Source organism: Melopsittacus undulatus, chromosome 4, assembly GCF_012275295.1.
Source record: "Melopsittacus undulatus isolate bMelUnd1 chromosome 4, bMelUnd1.mat.Z, whole genome shotgun sequence".
Classification (NCBI taxonomy): Eukaryota; Metazoa; Chordata; class Aves; order Psittaciformes; family Psittaculidae; genus Melopsittacus; species Melopsittacus undulatus.
Genome location: NC_047530.1, coordinates 77,296,856 through 77,318,092, shown reverse-complemented (window position 1 = coordinate 77,318,092; position 21,237 = coordinate 77,296,856). Strand labels below are relative to the sequence as shown.

At 36.1% G+C, this 21,237-nt stretch overlaps 1 protein-coding gene across 1 annotated transcript in view; it reads right to left on the bottom strand.

Annotated features, from left to right (window-relative positions):
* The window catches only part of LRP1B (LDL receptor related protein 1B), a 565,080-nt gene that overhangs the window by 309,962 nt on the left and 233,881 nt on the right, over positions 1 to 21,237 (bottom strand). Inside the window, exon 7 of the mRNA XM_034061327.1 lies at positions 15,513 to 15,675. Coding sequence (XP_033917218.1) covers positions 15,513 to 15,675 — 163 coding nt within the window. The remainder of the gene's footprint in view (positions 1 to 15,512; positions 15,676 to 21,237) is intronic.

Genomic DNA, 21,237 nt, shown 5'->3' with positions numbered 1-21,237 from the left:
AAACCTGTGCCCTGGGAACAAACTACAAATTGCATGATTTTTTTTTATGAATGTGTGGGATCACGTCTTTTCTTTTTCCTAATAGCTATCCACATTATTTCCATCTCCAACATCCTAGTAGTAGTCTTCATCCTGAAGCTTTCTTCAGTTTCTGCCTTCTTTTCCTTGACTGTTCACCTAATTTTCTTTGTCCCACCTCAGCCAATTTGCTCCTTCTACATTTTTACCTGTATCTGCTTGTCTAACTTAAGATTATTTTTGCTGCACTGTCTGCAACCTAGCATTCGACGCTGTCTTTTCCACATCTGTCCCTACTGATTTTAAGCCCTATAGTGTACTTTCTTTTCTACAATGCAGGATAAAAGAAAGGAATTGAAGCTTTCCAAAGTGATGATTCAAAACTGAAGAAGAAATGGCCTAGAGACACTAAAAAAAAAAACATTTAAACTTGAGCATAACAGAAGACTCTGTAATTGTGAAGTTCACATCTTTATTATGGTCCCCATTTCCCTCTGAAACTTCTCTGCAAAGAAATAGCATGATAAAGTACCCATCATTAAGCCCCAGTATGTGTGGATAGGGAGGTAAGCCACAACAGAAACAGATAGTTTATTTGGCTCTTGGCAAGAAAGTATTATGCATTTAATATATTAAGTGGTAATCCACACTGTATTTATTCAGTTGAGCATTTAAGGTGCATTTAAATGTGCAAATGACAAACAGAAAGGAGCTATATAAACTGCAATCAAACTGTATCATATTCTAGGCCTAGGAATTATTAAAATGAGATTGAGTACAGAGTGAGGTGTGTGAAGTGTGTTATTATGAAGGATACTAATCATAATACCTCTAGGGATTTACTTGTAGGTGCATTTTTTTTTTCTCCCAGTGGAAAACCAGACCCCTAAGGCAGCTGTCTTGTACAATCTCATCTCTGTATGGTACAATAGTCTACATATGAGCTTGCTTTTCTCATTTACCTTTATTCAAACCCTCAGATACAATCCAAAAATTTCTGCAGATTGCTGGTTAAAAGCCAGTGGAACAAACACAAACCCCTAGACCAGGCACTGGCTCAGAATAAACTCTCATGGTTGTACCACATTTATATTTTTGGGAGTTATTTTTTGAGTTTTATACTGTCACATATCTGTGGTCCAGCTCCAGTCACTCGATTTCAGATTTGTTTCACCCCCATCTGTGATTCTAGGTATATTAATTGCCAGATATTTATACATTGTTTGTCATGTGTTTATATCATTATCTTCAGGGGACAGATGTTGAACAGCTGCAGAGGTGTATAATCCTTTATATGTGTAAGCACTTAAGTTTGTATTTTTGCCTGGGATTCCAACCCTTCTCTGTAGGATACCCAAACTTATTTATCTTTCAGCAAGATAACATTTGCCATTTAATATATTGCAGGATAATCCATGTTGTATTTGTTTAGTTGTGCTACTCGGAACATTAAAATCCAGGAACATTTATTCTGCAATGTTTTCAATTGGTTGCTGATGCTGATAGCAGAATTTTCTGGAGGTTTTAACTGCAACTGTTTCTATGTTTTGCTTTATGTAGCTTATTATGCATTACAGTCAGTGCTACAGCCCCGTTATCCGTACGTTTACTTGAATGCAAATGCCCAAACTTGTTTGTGTGTAATTTTTTAACTAGCTGATGCTGTAGCCAGCTGAGGCAAAAGGAAGTGTCAATATACACCCAGTATTACATTTCTCTATACAAGCAAGAAAGAAAACTGTCAGCTTATTGAAATCTCAGTTTGACCCTGCTCATGCAGGGTACCTAGACTTTGTGGAATTCAGATCTTGACTTTGCTGGAGCCTGAAGGTCAGATCTATAGCTGAAAAAATGGAGCAGAATGCATATTGCTTATTAGGGTATGATATATTCAGGCAGCCAAAACACAACACTTTTGTCCAGAAGACATATTTGTGGTTTCCATGACAATGTCAGCCCCACAAGACCACTGCCTTAACGGTGACTTGAATACAGCTGCAGTATTTCAGCTACTGACTTCAGGTCTTACACCCTCCTGCAGCTCTATTACCTAATGAGTTTGTTGGGGTAAAGTAGTATGTCTTAAACTGAATACTACAACATGTATTCAATCCATACTTAAAGTGATGATAATGATCGTGCATAGTTTTACAATGAAATGAAGAAAAGACCATGTTTAAGAGCAGTGAGAACAGTTAATGATGTTTTAATTGTCTTGCTATCCCAGAATGGAAGCAAAACTTTACAGTAACATATTAACATTTCAGATACAGTGTCACCTGCCTCCCTTATCTGTTAGAGCCTTCAAGGTGATTTAGCTAGTTGGGTCTTCGCACAATGAAAAAATCCAAAACATTTTGTAATAATAATCTCATAGAAAACAAAAGCACCATCTGACAGGCAGCAGAGAAAGGGCAAGGGGCCATGGGAGGCACCAAGGGCTGCATCTGGTGTAACTTGTATTGCCAGCAAGCACAGAGCACACAATCCTGAATATGTTACTGCTTACGCCTTGTAACTGATCGATGATGTTAATTACAATTAGACGTTCATTGCAGAATTTTATAGCTTGTATGGACAGATGAACATAGACTTGATTAACTAGCTACAGACTAAATGGAAATATTTCTGAGGCTAAAGTTTCTGAAAACTAGAAACAGAATTTAGTCAAGTAGTATTTCCTGTTGGTAACTGGCAACAGGGAAACAGATCATATAGCCATATCTATAAGGAGTGCATTAGATGAAGGATAGTAATATCCTTATCCAGTCATGTGGTCTGTGTGTGGATATTCACAGTAATAAATCTCCTGTCAAAAAGCTTTTGCATTGTATCTTTTAGCATCTGTACTCCTCCTAAGACTGGTATTATTCTGTACATGTTTTTTTTTTTTGCCTTTTATAAAGGATCAAAACCTAGCTCACATGCTAGGTCCCAATCCTGTTAGTCGTCTCTTGACTGCAGCAGATGTAGCTTGAAGTTGGTTTTATTCTCACACTGAATCCATTGCATCTCTTCTAGCAGATGCTTACCCACTCTGTTTTGCCAAGTCATTGCCTGCTGTGACCAAGTTCAAGCACTGGTTTAAAACTGGGTTTTGTTTATCTTGCATTCTTTTATGGGTCTGGTTTAGTGTGTGGCAACACAAACCACTTTCTGTTAACTTCCCTCAGCTGAAGGAGTGACAGCTGGCATGGCACAGAAAAAACAGGTAAGGGCAGAAAAATGTAACTGGAAGAGAAAATCAGAATGACTGTATCAATTTTACTAGGGTAACACCTATCCCAGAATCTAGCCCCAAGTCAATGCTAAGGAAGAACTCCAGAAAGTTAGCAAGTAACACATTGAAATACTTGCAACAGGACAAAACCAACCAACCTTTCCTATTTCCCATGGCTTCCTAGGAAAATGGAGACCAAACAGAGACTATACAAAGCACAGCCACTAAAAAACCAGAAGTTTGGATGAAGAAGGTGCTGGTGGTGGGGAATATATAGGACAATGCTCCAAGAAGTTAGTTTTCTTAGTCTAGATTAAAAGAAAGTCTGCTGGTTGTCCTGAAGTATCTAAAAAGTTACTGCAAGAGGAGGGGAATAAGCTATTCTTCGTGCCATGTTGCAGCATAAAGACAATAACCTTAAGCTGTAAGAGGTAAGGAACACACAGGTTCACAGGATCTCTTCTCTGACTATTACAAAACTATTAGACAAAACCTCCTTGAGCAATGTTGCAGGCTAGTTTGTTTTGCCTTCAGACAAAATGATAAAATGCATGACCCCTAAACTTCTAAGTCTAATCTCTGCTCTTTTTCCATATAAACAGTAAAACATACAGTAGATGTGGGTTTATGTAACATCTCCACACTGTGAGATAAGTAGAAACAAATAAAAGCTTGCATCAAAAGGGTTACAGGTGCAATTTCAAGCATTCAAATGTCACCAAGTATTACAATTCCTGTGTTGTCATAAATTTTCCCATGATATAACCAATCAAAATTCTTTGATTACATCCATGCTTATTATTATTTCAAAATATACCGTCTCATGCCCTGAAGAGTGACTCTTGTGTTCTTACATTATGTGAATCCTCATGCTCTCCAACAGAAATGCATTTTGTTCAAATCCTGCTCTGAATACAAATCTGTTCATTTCCAAATAGGAAATTTACCAGTGTTGGCACCGTTTTCTCTTACTGCTTCTCATATATTAATAAATTCTTCTTCGCAAAATCCTCCCAAGCTTAAATGAAGTAATCTCCCATAGAACCTAAACCCAGAATTTCAAACCTACCCAGTACTTATGACTGTTCAACTTAAAATATGTTAAGCCTGATACTGCACAGCCTGCTTTTGCTTTTGACATTGAGACATTAAATTTTCAAAACCTTATTTTAAATCATAGACAGTTGAACACAATCAAAACTTCTGCATGCCAAGGACACATGGCTCATGCTGGCCATTCAAATAGTATAAAACACATACACAGTAGTGTCTTGTAGAACAGTTTGCTAAAATAATTAACTGGCAACAGACAGGAATCCTCTCTTAAAATCTTGGACAAAATCCTAAGTAGAATCAGTTTTTTTTTCCCCCAAGAAAGTATTTATCCTTTACACTACCCTTACCTCAGTCCTTGGCTACAAAATGAAGACAACCGATGAGGAAAACTTCATCTAGCCTGAGTCACTAACGGTCTACAATGTGCAACCTAGCTGTGGTGAGAGACTTGAACCTCTATGCATGTGTATTTTGTGTGTACATCATACACATGCACACACATACTACATAAGCTGTCAAACAACTCTGAGCAGTCTCAGCTGTTAACTGAATTGGTTATGACCTGTGGGCATTCAAATCTTTCAAAATAAAGCTTCCAGTATATTGAATGTTTAAGCATGCATTTAAGTGCTGATATTAAGGTTTTGATTTTGAAAATGCTAGAAATAGATAATTTTTTTAAATGTGAGCTGCAGACACAAGAATATTTGGACACTAAAATCTTACTATGTTCAGAAAACTGTCCATATGGCAAAATACAAATCAATAATTTAACAGGGAGACTACTACATAAAAATAAAGACCAAACAAAAAATCCCTTGAGATTTCAGAAGACACAACACGCACATCAGTAGACTATGTCATACACTCAGCAATATAAACAAGAGCTTGGCTTGGTGTACTCAACCAATTTTTGTTCCAATTTAAATATTTTGGTTAGAGGCCTGATTTTCTGCTGAAGTCAGTGTAATCCCTGTTGGAAAGCAGTTTGCTTATTCTTCTTTCCTTATGCTCAGACAAATGAGCTGTGCCAGCAGAAGGTACCACGTATTATCATTCTGCTGGATACGATCAGCCAAGAGATGGTGCCTTAAGATTTTTGTGTCTGAAGAAGTCTGTAAGATAAATTGTACATTTGTAAATATTGCCAAACTGTAACCTTGTAAGTGGTTATTTTTTCAGCAGGTAAAAAAGGCAGTGAGTTTCCAACATCCTACTATTAATAAAACATTCTCATTTAAAATCTGTTAAATAGAAATCCCTGAGGATTATTTTAGTTTAGGTTTTGTAGATTTGCTGTCAAGTCCTAATGAATAAAACCAATCTACATCGCAGTGAATCACAGTCAATGAGACCACTTTTTCTCTTTATGGCCTTTTACTATGCTAAAAGTTTGTCTCTTCAATTAGCTAATTATCCATTGATTCAAGGTAAACAAGTTTCCAAGTGCCAGTCTGGATAATATCCAAACTAATAAATTCTGTAGCTTAGAAACACTAAGGCTGAGGCCACTGCAAACTTGTAGAAATTTTGTGTCTCTGTGCATGTGTCTGTGTGTGTTATGCCTGGAACTGAGTTAACTAGCTCAAAGTAACTGGTGATGAGCAAACTCAGAGTAAAAAAAAAAAGTTTCTAGCAGCTCATCACACTCATTTCAAAAATTAAAAGAGAGCAAGCACTCCCACATGTTCAGTTATTTCGCTGTAGTTTTCAATATGGTAAAGCAGCAATTGATTCTCTTCCTACTGTGGGTTGACATAGTTCTGTATTTTGATAGATAACTTTAGACAACATATTTAAGAGCTCTGTAACTGATCAAACAGGAGAAATTTTGTCAGTAAGTTAGAAACACTCATCTCTAAAGAAAAGCAACTCATCAGCCACAAAGTACATAACCTGCTATCCAACACATTATTAGCCTTCTCAACCACAATAGGAGAAAGCTGCTCATACTGTGTTCTGGGCTCCAAACTAAATATGACTTTTAAGCTTACAATTCGATCATGCTCTCTGCTAAAATCAAGGCAATTCTTAAAAGGATAGTATGCAGCCTGTGCATAGGAACTTTTACAGATCTTCCACTGTATTTTTTCTTTGCTATCAAAATCTTTTTAAAACCTAGTTTCCAATTTCATTTGCAGCAAATGCTACCACATCTAAAGGAAAAGAAGAAAAAACCAAGCAAAACAACCCTAAAATTTAATTTTTGACCCCTTTTCCTTACAATCTCTCCAGTCCCTTCAAATGGTAAAACAAAGCTTATCATTACTTTGATAATGTTTCAGCCATACCATTTTAATAGCAACACTGAAATGTTAGTAAAATTATTCATATTTATTTTCCTAGTATCCCATTCTTTTCCATTGTAAGTTTACAGATACATGCACATATATAGCCTCTCACATTGAAGAAGTGTAACACAAGCCTGGAATGTCCCTGCCAGACAGACATAGTCCTAAACGTTCCTAAAGACAGAGATTACAGTTTTTATATAAGTCATATACTAATGTCTCCTCAGCCTTGTAATTTTTTCCATATCAGTCCGTGCTAGTTAAAATTACTTTTTCCCTGTCCTTTCTTTAACAAGAATAATAAACCACCTTTCTATTTAACCAGACTTTTATAGAAAATAGTTATTTTCTCAACCTTCTCTTTTCTAGATTGGATTGCAATGGTTCCTGCTAGTTTTACACAGGCCATGGATTTCTTACATCTTTTATTTCTTATTATTACCTCCAGCTTTCCTCCAGCTAGTGGTCACATTGCAGCTGAGCTTTAGCAAGGCATGTTCATGCTGCTGAGCATAGCAATGAGGGTACCAACATGCAAGAAGCCTCAGGACAACAAAAACTGGAAAAACAATGTGAAAAACTAATTATCCATATAACCAGCCCTGAGAGAACAGCAGTTTCTCTCAGGATGATATCATTGTACTGCCGATGAATTAACTAAATGGGTTTTATAATTTTTGTGAGTGTGGGTGTTTCTTGATAATCCAGAACAAGAGCAATCCCAGTGTTTTTATACTTCAAACACTGCCTCTACACAGGCAGTGATTTATCATCAGCATAGAAGGAAATGAACAGCATGACAACAGCTTATTAGAAACCTGTGGTTTGCACAGTTTTGTACTGCTACAGTACAAAGACTGATGTAAAAACAACACAAGAAATGTGTGGTCATCACTAGGAAAACAGATTTGGAAAACTTCAAAACATCATAATATAGTATTTGTGTTGAACATGAACTTTTAGTTACTATTTTAATTTTCTTCATTTTATAAGAAAAAAAGCACCCTCCTTAAAAGTCTCTCTTATCACATATACACTCCCTGATAATGCAAGTACATCTTAAAACCTGTGGGTCCTAAACAGATATTTTTGAAGATATTTTTCTTTGCTTCCATGCATACAGTGCTGTAATTCATATCAGAACCTGTCCTCAACATGAATGACCTTACAGAAGCTGGTTAGATAATAAGCCAATCAGGCAATAAAAAAAAATAAAAGGAGAATTCAAATGGATATGAACATAATGTATGTGCATTATAAAGCCTTAAATTCCCATTTATATTCTCATTCAGAAACAAAGTGGCCTCAATTCTCTCTAGCTTAACTGCTTTCAACTCGAAGAAAATTACCGATAGGGTGATTTAAGTCATGTAACTTTTGCTTGGACATTTCAGTTATTAAATAAAGAAAAAGAAAAAAATACTTTGGAACTTCCTTACTAGGCAGAATAACAAGCCATTTTCCATCTCCTTCACAAATAACACATTCTAACTCATGGTAATTTCAGTAAGAGATGAGCATTTTTACCAGAAGCTTAATTAGCTGAGGACTGAAGGACAGGGATCAGAGTCATAACTACACTAATGACATGGAGATAGCTTAAAATAGAAGTGAGAGTGTTGTATCAGCTGCAAATTGCCTCAAGCCATCAAACTCATAGATTTTTATCAGTGTTGTTGCTATTCATGTGTTCAGCCTGGTTTGCTGGGATGGTTCAAATGGTTAGTAACCAAAAGCACTGGGGACACCCCATAAAAGAGCAAGTTGGGGAAATGAAGATGCTGTAGTGAGATGACAGCTGAATCCTTGAGGTGGGTTCAGGAGAACCTTACTTAAGTTCCTGTTGCAGTGGATGATTCATCAGTACCACACTAGCTTTATTCTCCAGACAGTAGGACTGATTATTAGATAATAATTAGACAATTAGATAATTACATCAGTAAGCTATTCTTATTAACCCTGCCAGTGTCCGCCTTGCCAACTTTTTCACAAAGTTTTATAATCACTCAGAGACTATCACTTCTATTAGTAGTACCTGGTTTTGATTTGAATGAAACGTGTTCTGAGTTCCAAGTACAGTGCACCTTCAAGCATATACAGAAGACTGGATATTAATGCTAGCCATCAGTGATTAATTTAATATCCGCTTGATAAAAAGGTATGCCCAACAGCAAATACACTCACATAGTTACTTGAAAACATTCATGACTATACTATTTTTATTATCTTACTTACAGTATTCTCTTTAACCCAAACTATAGCCTGATGTTGTTAACAAGTTCCCTTTTAATGCAGTTACCTAATATGCTGGAAATTCTAATTCCTTCAGTTCTGTCAGTGACTGTGAACACTTTTTACCTTTATTTGCCAACATTTTCATACCAGCCAGATTTCTCAGCCTTGCAGCTGCTATAAAAGCTCAGAGACAACAAAGTAAAAAGAAACTTAAAAAGGCAGCAGACAGTAAGCGTAGATATTTTATTTTTTACCCCGAAAGACTCCCCTGTCTAAATAACAATGAAGCAAATAAAGAAAAATATATACTGGTCTGACCTCCTTTGGTTTTTGAATTTCTGCTCTCTTCCTCTCCTGCTAGAAACCAATCTTTTCACTGATAATGAATTCCTTGACTTTGTCTCCCTTATCCTTGTTTGGGAAATCACTCAAAATCCAACTGCAATTTATCGCACTGTCAGGGCATTCTGCCAAGTCAGGCCAAAGACTTTCTCTCTGCCTACCCGAGCAAGCCTGCGGGCATCACATTGTCTCCAGCTACTGTCTGAAAACAGGCACAAAGCAGGAAGCTGTGCCTATCTGCAGTCCAGACACGGGGACACTAGTCAAGCTAAATAGGAGAAATGATTTAAACATTTCTAATTTAAAAAGAAAGAAAAAAGAAAAAAACAACACCAGAAAGTAGGTGGTTAAAATAAAGGTACTTTTAATCCTCTCACTCAGGTCCAAACTGTTGGAATGCATGCAATAGCCCAGTCTGTGGCTACGTGCCTAAGTGCCAGCAGTACCACCCAGTACCTGGGTGGCAGCTCTCCTCCTCATTGGGTCCCAGCATGGCACCCTCTGTCTCACCCTCTGAATGCAGAGGGGGATTTATGGGAAACCCAAAATGCCTCCTGGTGCAGTCCAGGAGCACACTTTACTCTGCAAATGTGTTTTGTTACCAATCCATTTACCTTACATTGTGCTTAACTCAAGGAAAATAAAAGGTAAATGCAAACTCTATCCATCATGTCTGTACTTATGATTTCTTTTCTTTTAAAGATACAGATACAGAAAATAAAAAAATACAATTACTTTCAGAAAAGTTGTTTTGGAAGGGTCTGTCTCTACCTCCTCATCAGCCCAAACCTCACTCTATTTCCTTCACAGGGAAAAAAAAAAAAAGAAAATAATATCTCTTTGACCTCTTAAGGATTGTTTTCCATCCTCTGGGATGGCTTTTCCATACCCAGGTACTATCTCCTGAGCAATACCTCTCTGGCAAGGAAAAGTTATAATTCAATGATGTGTAAAAAGTTTCCCATTCCCTTAGCTTTTTAGTGTAAACTGCTCAGTGGACCTTACATTACATTTTGATCTGTCCAATAAATGCAAACATCCCAGAAGTACTGTTATACACAGCTTGAGTAAGAAGATATGCAGCTAACTGTTCTGCATAACAGGGTTCACATGACCAACCTCCAACTTCTTCCTCTTACACCTAAAAGAATTATGTCAGAATAAATTTACAAGTAAAATGAAAAACATTAAAAGGCAGAAAAACCTCTTTGTATGATTTTTCTGTATCTTCTCCCAAATATGATATTTTAAAGATGCTGCTCAACTCTGTCCTTATACAGAAAGTTGCAATTTAAAATGTCATCATACCCCTGCCTTTCTCCTATTTTCTGAAATTTTAGACTGAGGCAAATTTTCCTACTGTGTTTCAAAAATATCATGATGTACTTTTAATTGTTATTTTCATACTGCGGCTTTGATTTTAGCCACAGAAAAATCTGTGCTTAGAATACTTACAATCGTTAGGGTTGGAAATCATAGAATCATAGAATGGTTTGGGTTGGAAAGGATCTTAAGATCATCTAGTTCCAACTCCCCTGCCATGGGCAGGGAAATCTCACGCTAGACCATTTCACCCAAGGCTTTGTCCAGTTTGGCCTTGAACACTACCAGAGATGGAGCATTTACCACTTCCTTGGGCAGCCTGTTCCAGTGCCTCATCACTGTCACAGTAAAAAGCTTCTTCCTTGTCAGGAAGGTATCAACTTACTGCTATGAGAAACTTAAAATGCTACTTTATTTACTTTAATTTTTTTTTAATTGGAAATGGTACATAACACCATAACACATTAATAGATGCTGTTCTTCTAACATCACCATATCAAAATCTCTTCCTGTATGCATTTACAAATGTTGTGTGAAAGAAATAAGCAGAGCTCGTGTTTTTTTTTCATTTCTGTAACATAGCAGAAGGAGAAGCCGATTAAAAGATTTATTCAAATATTTACATGACACACACTGTTGCAGTATTAAAGTGTGAGCTTGCTCCTTTTGCAAATCTTTTTAGCAGTGCATCTTTTTTCCTCATTACTACTACCTTTTAAATAGTAGTTACAAATTTCAGTGACTTCAGCCTCTAATTGGTCTCTCCAGTTCTTCTTTCCCTCCTCCTCTTCTCCTCCTCCATTACACTTTGTCTTTATATTAATTCATGTGGGAGGCGCCTAAACCATTTCCTCGCTCCCAGTACTTCTCTACACTGCTCCATGCATCCTCCCACATGCCAGCTTTGCTCTGCACATCCTCTTTGTAATCTCACCCTATGCACCCTTTCTCTACACATCTCCTTATGTTTGGAACAGTTTTGTAAGTGGGTGCTAAATCAATACCCTCCACATATCAAATGCTCTCATTAAAAATTATCTTTTCCCAGAAGCCTATGAAATATAGTAGAAAATTATGATCAGCATCCTAAATAGTATTTGAGCCACTGTTATAAGCTGCACGTTTCTGGAACCAGCAGTATACCTGAATCAACAGCCCTCTCTGCGGTTCCTGCCTTTCCCTGTTTCCTGGCATTCCCAAAAAGAAAACAGAGAATGGGTCCTAGTTGAAATTAAGACATTCTGATATTATATTACTCCACATTGACGTCTAAGCAGTATGATCAGGACTGAACATTTCAAGTGCTCCTGTTGGGAAGGAACTGCAGTATCACCCTCCTCCAGTGCATTTTTCTGTATAAAATGTCACTATACATTTTCCAGTGCCACTGTCATACAGTGGAAGGAAACAATTTACCTTGAGCACTGGAGATAATTATGTATATTTAGAGTATAAATATGCAGATGTACACTGTTAGCAGTGCATTCTACAAAATTAATTCCTAATGTTCCTGAATACACCCAAATATCAGATAATTGAAACAGTATGCATTTTATGCTCTCTAGTAAATACAAGGGATGCAGAGACATAAAGATAATAAAATGCTTTGTCTATAGACATTTAGCTGGTTTGTGGCAGAGCTGGGAGAGAACCTAAATCATATCCATGCTCTTGTGAGTTTTAAATGTATTACCTTCCCTATCATCTACACAGTGATCAAAGTCTCATGAATATGCACACTGATTGCAGAATAGCTGGAGTCATATGAAAAGTCATTCCTCGTGAGTACAGCAGACCTAGACTGAAGCCCTCAGCTAGAGATAATATTGCTCTAACTCAGCTCATCTTTGTTTCACGGTCATTGTATTTGTTGACAGTCATCTGCATCATCATCAATTTTACACCAGTTTCAGGGACCAGTAAAAGTAATAGCTTCTGTTTCTTGACCACTGCAGAAAAGAAGCCCTATATTAATAGTTACCAAAACTATGAACTGCAGACATCTGACTTCAAAGACATTTGATAGATCATATATTATTGCAAAACAATTTATTCTCCATCTCTGTTTCTGATCACCACTTTCTTTCCTACTAGCCTTATTCTAGCTTTTCTTCAATACATTTTTCACCAATGAGTCTGGAGTCTGGAAGACTCACAGTGATGTGGGCAGACACAGCCATTCCCTCTGGTGACAGCCTCCCTAACGCAGGTCTGATACTTGCACTGTGCTACTCTTAACAGTAAATTAGTTGGTGTAACAGATTAGTATTAATACTGCAAAATCTCTAACTGGGCAAATTATTAATTCCTTGTTTGGAGTGGGGGAGATTAGGCATCCATTAGACATAGCCTGGGATAACCAAAAAATGAAGCACAGGCTGACAAAAATGCTGAAATCCTAAGGCGAAGTAACATACTTACCTTAGAAATATAACAATCTTGCTTGTTCAAGAGCTTTTTGAATAGCAGAATCTTTCTTCTCCCAATTTAAGGTTCAGTTATAGAAGAATAACAAAAGTTCTTTCATTCATTGTATGATAAGAAATAAGCTTAGTAGCTCAGGTTCCATTGTTAAGCTCATAGAAGAGTATATAAAAGCTTCACCCCTAAATATCTAACAAAACTTGCAGGCGCAGAGATGTAAAATTAATCACACCCAAAGACATTCATGAGTGCAGAGAGGGGACCCATTCAGAAATAAGTTTTCCACTAGTGCCTTAGTTGTTTTATTGATAAATGCAAAATTTCTGGATATTGAAACAACTAAATGTGTAACAGCACAGATGTGAACATGCAAGAATAGGAGGGCTTCACCTGCTGCTGCTTTACGAAGTTTATCACAGGCATAAAGGCTTGTGGATGAGTTTTGTATCCCTTAGCATAGTAAATGGTCTTCTCTGTGTCAGTGTAGCTTTGGCTTGTAGAAGAATGATGGGGACAATGAGCATACCATGATAGCACTACATGTTACAGGAACAAACACGATGTAATAACATTTAACACATTAATAGGTTTTCTTACAGGAGACCAAACCTCCCAGAACAGCCTGGGCTTCATATTTAAAAACCAAAATAAAACCCAAAATGTGATTTATAATCATATGTTTACACTGTATAAACATGACTGCCTTAAGAAGCTATTGAACACACAGATGTATGCAACTCACGCATTTACTGCTCAACTTGGAACACTTTTTTAGTATGTAAAAACATTCAGATGCTTTTGTGAATCTTTCGATGAATTCAAACCAGTGAGCTACCCAGACAGCAATATCATGCTAATATTTTGACACAGAAATGTGTCTCTACTATCAGCATGAAAGAGTAAAATGAAAGGAAAAAAAAAAAAAAAGGAAAAGTAACAAAACATTTTTAAATAGCCAGAATGTTTTTTGATTATCTTTTTGCATTCTGTAACAAAACCCAGGCACAAATGAATATATAAGTTGGGGCTTATCAGTTAAAATGTATGTCAGATAGCCAATTAACAGAACAACATATGTCAGATAATTAAGGAAACTGCCAATAAAAACAGTAAAGAAATAGCTGCCAAAATGCAAAACATGCATTATGAGAAAAATTTCCACACAGTGTTTTTATTGTGAAATAAATTGGTATTGCTACATGAAGAATCACACTGTGAAACATGATAATCACTTTTGGTCTTTCCTACAGGCCAGAGCTTCGATATATGCTACAACAGACACTATTACTCTTGCATGTGATACTGAAAACGGCAGCTATCTGGATAAGAATGGTTTATAGCTAGCAGATAACAAATGAAGGAAAAAGTCTCTCTTCTTCTGTTCCAGCCTTCCTCAAAGAGCCCAAATGTTTGATCACAAATTCTTACATCCCTGACAGGTAAGATGAGTTAACATCAAACTTGGGATTCATCTAGTAAATCCAGCAAAGTATACAGAAGCAAACATACAGAAAAGGACTGTTGATGGCAAATTTGAAAGCTTCAAGTTCTTTCAGATCAGAACTTGCAGAAAATCAATTTATACATGAAATTTTATTTTTCTGTTAAAACAGCTCTGGAGTCAGATCAAGTCAAGATCACCATCTGCTGCAGACAGAAATACAGCTATATTCAGGAGCTATATTATAAAACTTCTTTGTAAACTTTACATGCAAGCTGTTCTTGTCAGAATTAAAGCCATGTGATAATGCATCTTAATATTCAATCAAGCTTTAAATAAAGAGTGACAAAAGTCCACATATGGATGACAAGCTGTTCTACAGTAAATATTTTTGTATTTACTGAGAAGGGGCTTATGGCAGTTTAGGACATATTCCACCAGATATTTCAATCTAAACCACTTACAGCCCAATAAACCCAAGATAAAATCCTTGTTCTAAAATCCTCACCTAATTTAGTTTCTAAATTAAATTGATACTATTCTGATTATTTATGTTTTTGATTCATCATTCACTTGAAAACTTTTCTCAGCTGGTAGCTGTTATAGAATGGAAGACTTTCAGTACCCTGTATTTTAAGCAAGGCTTTACTATCAGATGACACTGAAGGTATCTATACAAAAAAAAAAGCAAATACAGTTAAATTTTACCATTATAGCTGATCCTCTAAAGCAGAGTGAAAGTTCTTCTCTTTTTTTTATGTAATTGAAGTTGTTAAAAACATTTCCAATATTCTTGCAACTGAGGGGATACAGCACACAAAAAAAAAACCCAAAAGTTCTCTTCCTGTATACTCTAGCTAGAAATACGATTTTCAGAAAAACAGAGGTAAAAGAAACTTTTATGACAAGCAGGGATAAAATTGTTTCTTCATTTTTGAGTCCATTTCAACAAGATGCAAGGAACATGTTGGAATTAATACAGTTAACTACTTGCTATGATTCATTACACATCACTGTTTGGTTAGAGCAACTTTGCAAGTAACTCCATAAAGCAATGAAAAAGTAGTTTATAAAACACCCAAATGAAACAGACACACTATATGCAGTCACAGACAAGCACACATCATGTAAAATAAATCCTAATGCAGATAAATAATCTTACCCTGATGCTGGATCAACAGCTATGGCCTTAGGGTTATTAAGGTCAAGCTCGATGAGGGTAATACACACGGACCCATTCTGGTTACAAACGAAGATCCTGTCACTGACATGGTCCAAAAAGTAAAAATTTCCAGTGATCCAGTCAATTGCTATTTGCTGTACATCTGCCAGAAAAAAAAAAAAAAGAAGGAAAAAAAATAAGCTCAATAGTGCAAATGTAATACAAATAACTGAACTACTAGCTGCTTCACCAAGCAGATGCTCTTCTCGGTTAGACAGTCCGTGCTGTTTTCACATGTATTATGTGGTATAGAACAAGGAATCCAATTCTCAACACACAAATATTGGCTGTTGAGAATTTTTCCTTTGAAAGTACAAGTCTGATTGCAACTTCAAGGGCATGAAAGATACAGATTTGTCTGTAGTTCTCTTAAAGTTTGTCACGGTGAATTTTTTTATGGCATATTCAGAAGCAACATCACTGAATGATGGTGGATCTGTGAAACGGGTACACAATGCTGCTGGTAGCAGACTGAGGTGGGAAGGTACCCTCTGAAGCCACTCAGGTTTTGAAGTTACTGTTTAGGGATGTCTGTTAACCATGGGGATGCTACACTGATAAAGCTTATAAAAGTTTATTTGTTGTGATTAAAGCAGGCTAAAACCAGATAGCTAATACTTCAGAGAAAATCTAAAAAAAGCTGTGGGTAGATAGGCATGTCTAAGACAGTTTCATTTAATAGCTACATTCATATGCCAGTGCTCATTCTCATTTAAATGACCTGCTGCCAGATTTCTGATTCAACTGCCACAGTGAGTAACATTAAAGTAACTGTTTGCGTGATACTTGTATAAAGACATTTCTTAATGATGCCGGGAGATCTCCTTCTTGAGATGCTTTGGCAGCTTCACAACTACCTAACACAGATGTTTTAAACCAGTCAGTTATTTTTCTTGTGGGATCCTGGAACCCCTTTTCATAAATGTCTCCTAAATCCTGCATTTTCCTTGTAAGTCAAGCTACCTGCCCAAAGATAGCCTTACCGTCACAGTAAGCAACATATAAAGAAGCACAAAGAACATAACATTATCAACATTAATAAGATTTCTTTACTTTCTATTCTTGTTGACAGCACTGTATTAATACCTGATAGCCTTTTAGACAGTATTGGTTAATCTTAAGAAAAACTCAAATACCATAACAACATAGCAATATAACAAACAACTATAGCAATATTTCTGTTAAATGTTTTCAATGTTAAATCTTAGTGGGTTTTAAAAAAATTAATATATATATATATTTATTATATTACAATAGTTTCAAAATGCTGCCAACATAAGTTGCAATTCTTTCATGATGTGAGAAGCCAGGTGTGATAAAATATAATTTCGCATAGTAGGTTTTATTTGGAGTTTTTGTGTGTGTGTTGGTTTTGTTTTGGTTGTTTTTTTGGGTTTTTTTGCTAATTTCGATTTTCTTCATTTCTACCACAGAATCATAGAATAGTTAGGCAGGGACACCTCCCACTAAACCATGCCATCCAAGGCTCTGTCCAGCCTGGCCTTGAGCACTGCCAGGAATGGAGCATTCACAACTTCCTTGGGCAACCCATCCCAGTGCCTCACCACCCTTACAATAAAGAATTTCTTCCTTATATCCAATTTAAACTTCCCCTGTTTAAGTTTTATAGTCTATTTTTAGGCTGTTTTTCTGCACTCCAACTGTTGCTATAATCACATATGTGCTGCATTGAAGGATGTAAACCAAACTTGATTCAAAAAAATATTGTAGTCATTAAGTTTTTTGACAATAACTGAGTTCTTATGAGTCATGCATTTGCTAAATATTTAACACAGCCATGGAAACGTATGCATTGTCCTTCAAAGTGCAGGCAACATAAACAAGATTTACTCAATAAAATATCAGGAATAGTGACTGTATTCCATCTCAGCTGTCCCATTACACAGTTCACTGCTGTCTCTTCCAGATCAGATTTCTCCCTTTGCGCTATCCATTTTCCTTTTAATTCAAAGCGAATATTATGACTCTTCCATTCTGAGAGTCCTATTACAAAGATATGCTGAGCCAGAATAAAGAAATGCTCCATTTAGTCCAGTATCCAACCTCCAGAGGAGGCCAATGTCAGGTGCACTATGAAACATAATGTGAGCACTAATGCATTTTAGACAATAGTGAGGGAAAGCGTGGGTTTTTTTCCTTGTTCAAATAAAATATAGGATATGCTCTAAAAAAAAAAAAAGAAAAAACTTTGTCCCACTAGAAAGCAGTAACAGTTTAAGCATTTTCAATGTGTCTGCTTGTCCATTTTCGGGAGTTGGATTCATGGAATTAAAGGCTTATGGCTCACTGATTCAGTTTGAATTGAATTGAAGATAGGCTTTCAGGTAATAGAAGCATTTCTGAAAATATTATTTATAAATTGGGATGAAAGAGATTAAATTCTAAATATTTGTAGGGATACATATTTGTAGGGATATCTACTAGTTGTAAATAAATTCCTACAATAAGAGCTCTGGGAGACTGCTATACATCGGGAAATGGATGAAAAGGAGAAAGCTGCAGCAATAGGCAACTGGAGGAGGGTACTGTTGTCTTCTTAATATGAGGGAAAAGTACCTATTTATACATAAATGTGATAAATACATGAAAGGCATGTCACACAGATTATTAGATCTGTTAACATAAAAATACTCGCATTATAAAATGCTGGCTCTATTCTTACTTATTCTTCTTTATTTGTTAACATAACATATGAAATGGCACTAAGCAGGTTTTTTTATATGAAAAACAAAGGTTATTAATTGAAGGTCGTACTAGGGATAACTATTTGCATCAGTAAGTTAAAACTGAGGCTGCTTATCAAGCCCAGGAAAGAGAGACATCCAGAAGGAATTTCACACCATAATATTTGTGTCTAGGGCTTCAGAAGGCATTGGTGGCTCTTAACACCTATTTACCCAATTTTCCCTCCCCAGGAGATTGCCTCTGGGAAAGGCATGGAGGTACCAACCCTGCAGGCTGTTACAGAGACTTAAGCTCACTACAACTCCATTCCTTATAAAGCTGTTTCCTTATAAAGCATGCTATGCTTAAAGACTTACTATTAGAGTCTGCAGAAAAAGTGATGCATTAATTTACATTTTCTTCACAAGTCTACTGCCTGAAACAGAGATCTCCCACTACAGGAAGAATAAAAATAGACCTTCTGGGGCAATACATCACTGTAATCTAGTAATTAACCTATACATTCAATGCATGAGCATTTAACAGTTACAAACATGTTGTGTACTGCAGATACCATTGATCTGGCTTGGGTTTTGACTTCTTTGTATCATGCACTCTGCAGTGAATTGGACACATCCAGTTTCTCACAATAGAAGTTTATAAAGAATTGTTCAAGTCCACTCCCCTATAAAATTATATTCTACATGAAAAATCCACTTAGCCAGCAGATAACAGTTTTTATGAATCAGACTTTTAATCTCTACGGTTTTGCTAGCAGCTATACATTAAACTGTTTGAATGGCTCTCCAGTTATCACACAAGTTAAATGTGCTGTATGCCATAGAGATAAAATTTGGGCTGCACTGGAGACTTTTAAAATACATATAACGTCTTATACTTGAGAAGTTCCTGAATTAATTTCATGCCTCCTTCTGGATTCATATATTAAACTCCGATATGTACAGATGTCTAGTCCACTCACATCTTTAAAGTAATTATCTTTTTTTTCTTTCATTTATACAGTTTTGATCTACTAAAAGAAGTATCCCCCCTGGAAAACACACACATTTATTCTGAGCAATCTTTTATATATTTTTGAGGGCTTTTTCCTATATAAATAAGTTTCCTTGGAGCATTTCTGCTAAATGTGATCATCCTTCCTTTATTACTTTCAAAAAACAAGGATTTCTTCTGAAGGACTTCATAAAGAACAGTTAAGACATCATATAGTCTAAATTCTACTCTAGTTAATGACATTATGTAGACCCTGGGTACTAGCAAAAGCGTGACTAGTATTATACTTTCTCTATCTTTAAAAAACACGAATATTATTATACTTTTACAGAAAATAGCAATTTTACATGAGAGTCCCTAAATCTTGAAAGTGTACTGGAAATATGTCTTATGGTGAAACTATACTTTATGAAAATAACAGAGACATTGAATGTCTGTCTTCTTTAACTTTAATTTCCAGACATATATCTTGCATGGTATGCATTGCTACATTTATTTCAACTTCAATTCAAGACTTGAAGAAGAAGACTTCAGTTAACATAAGAGAGGGAAAAGCTGCACCATATTCTTGCATTTATACTACTGTTGTAACCAAGGATTCATCACACATAGTGCCTCCTAAAATTAATATTAAGTTAACAGATTTCATTTTAAAGATGTTGAAGAAAGGCTAGGAATAGAAAAATTAGTAAGCTTTCCCCATTTATACACTTAGTAAGAACAATCCTTATTTTTAATGCAAGAAATGACCTAAGCAAACTACTCAATGGAACTTCATAGGAGTTAGAGTCTTTTTTTGCATAATTGGGTAATGGTTTTGGATGAAATATAATTAAAAATCTTCATTGCACTCTCCCCATGCTTCTGGTTAATAATGAAAAACGTAGACAACTTCTCTCCATTTTAAGGAAAAGAACTTAGCTTCTACTGCCTTACATACTCAAAATTTTCTGTTTTGAACGTCATGACTGCAATGAGGACTGCCTAAAGGAGCTTGGAAGTCTACTCAAGACTCAAGGTGCAACAAATTCATTGACATTTACTACAGGAAATTAGAATCATGATTCATTCTTTCAGTTTGAGCATGGTTTTGGGCCACTATATGTGTATGCGTGTGTGTATATATACACGTATATATGTATATATATACACGTCTATATACACACTCTTTCTATGTGTGTATATATATACATAGAGAGAGAGAACAATTCAGTATCTATCGTTTTTCCCAAATGCATATATTTGAAAATGCTTTAAAAAAAGTATTGTTTTGTTTTTTTTTTTAATTGCAAAATGATTTTTTTTTTTGCTTTTGCAAAGGAAGAACTATTTTGATTCACCTAAAAGAAAAAACAAAAAAAAAGGTACTAACCCATATTTGTACCTTCTGAATTAATGTAACATTCAAACTTCCATATAGGAATTTCATGCTGTATTCTGGATTTGCTTGAGGAAGATGAGAGAAGAGGAAGTGGCTTTAAAAAACATTGGTTGTATCTTCAATAAAAGAGCACATGTGGGCAGGTACATTGACTCCCCACAAAAGCAACCACAGTTATGGGAGGGAAGAATGTGTCTCTCTGGCTGCACCAAAACATCAAGTGTTTACAGAAAACTTTCCACCTTACAAAGAGCAGCTCAGTTTTGTCACAGGTAGTCAGGTTGGCTATTTATCACTTGTTTAATTGATTCTGTTATGCAAGCATGGTAGTTTTGAGGATTGTGCAACAGTTGTTTGGATGGTTTGCCATATGTTAGGGGAATAAATGTTTCGGAGAAACAAGAGAGGATCATTGTAATAAAACTTTCAGGAGCTTAACATTTCTGTAATGAGCATCCCAACACATGGAAGATGTCAGTATAGTCCCCAATGGAAGTGCAATGTAGGACTGGAAGGGTGGAAGTGCTTAAGTGCCTTGTGCCAGGAAGAGTCACCTTCTGGTTCCCTATCCCCCAAAGGCCAGGA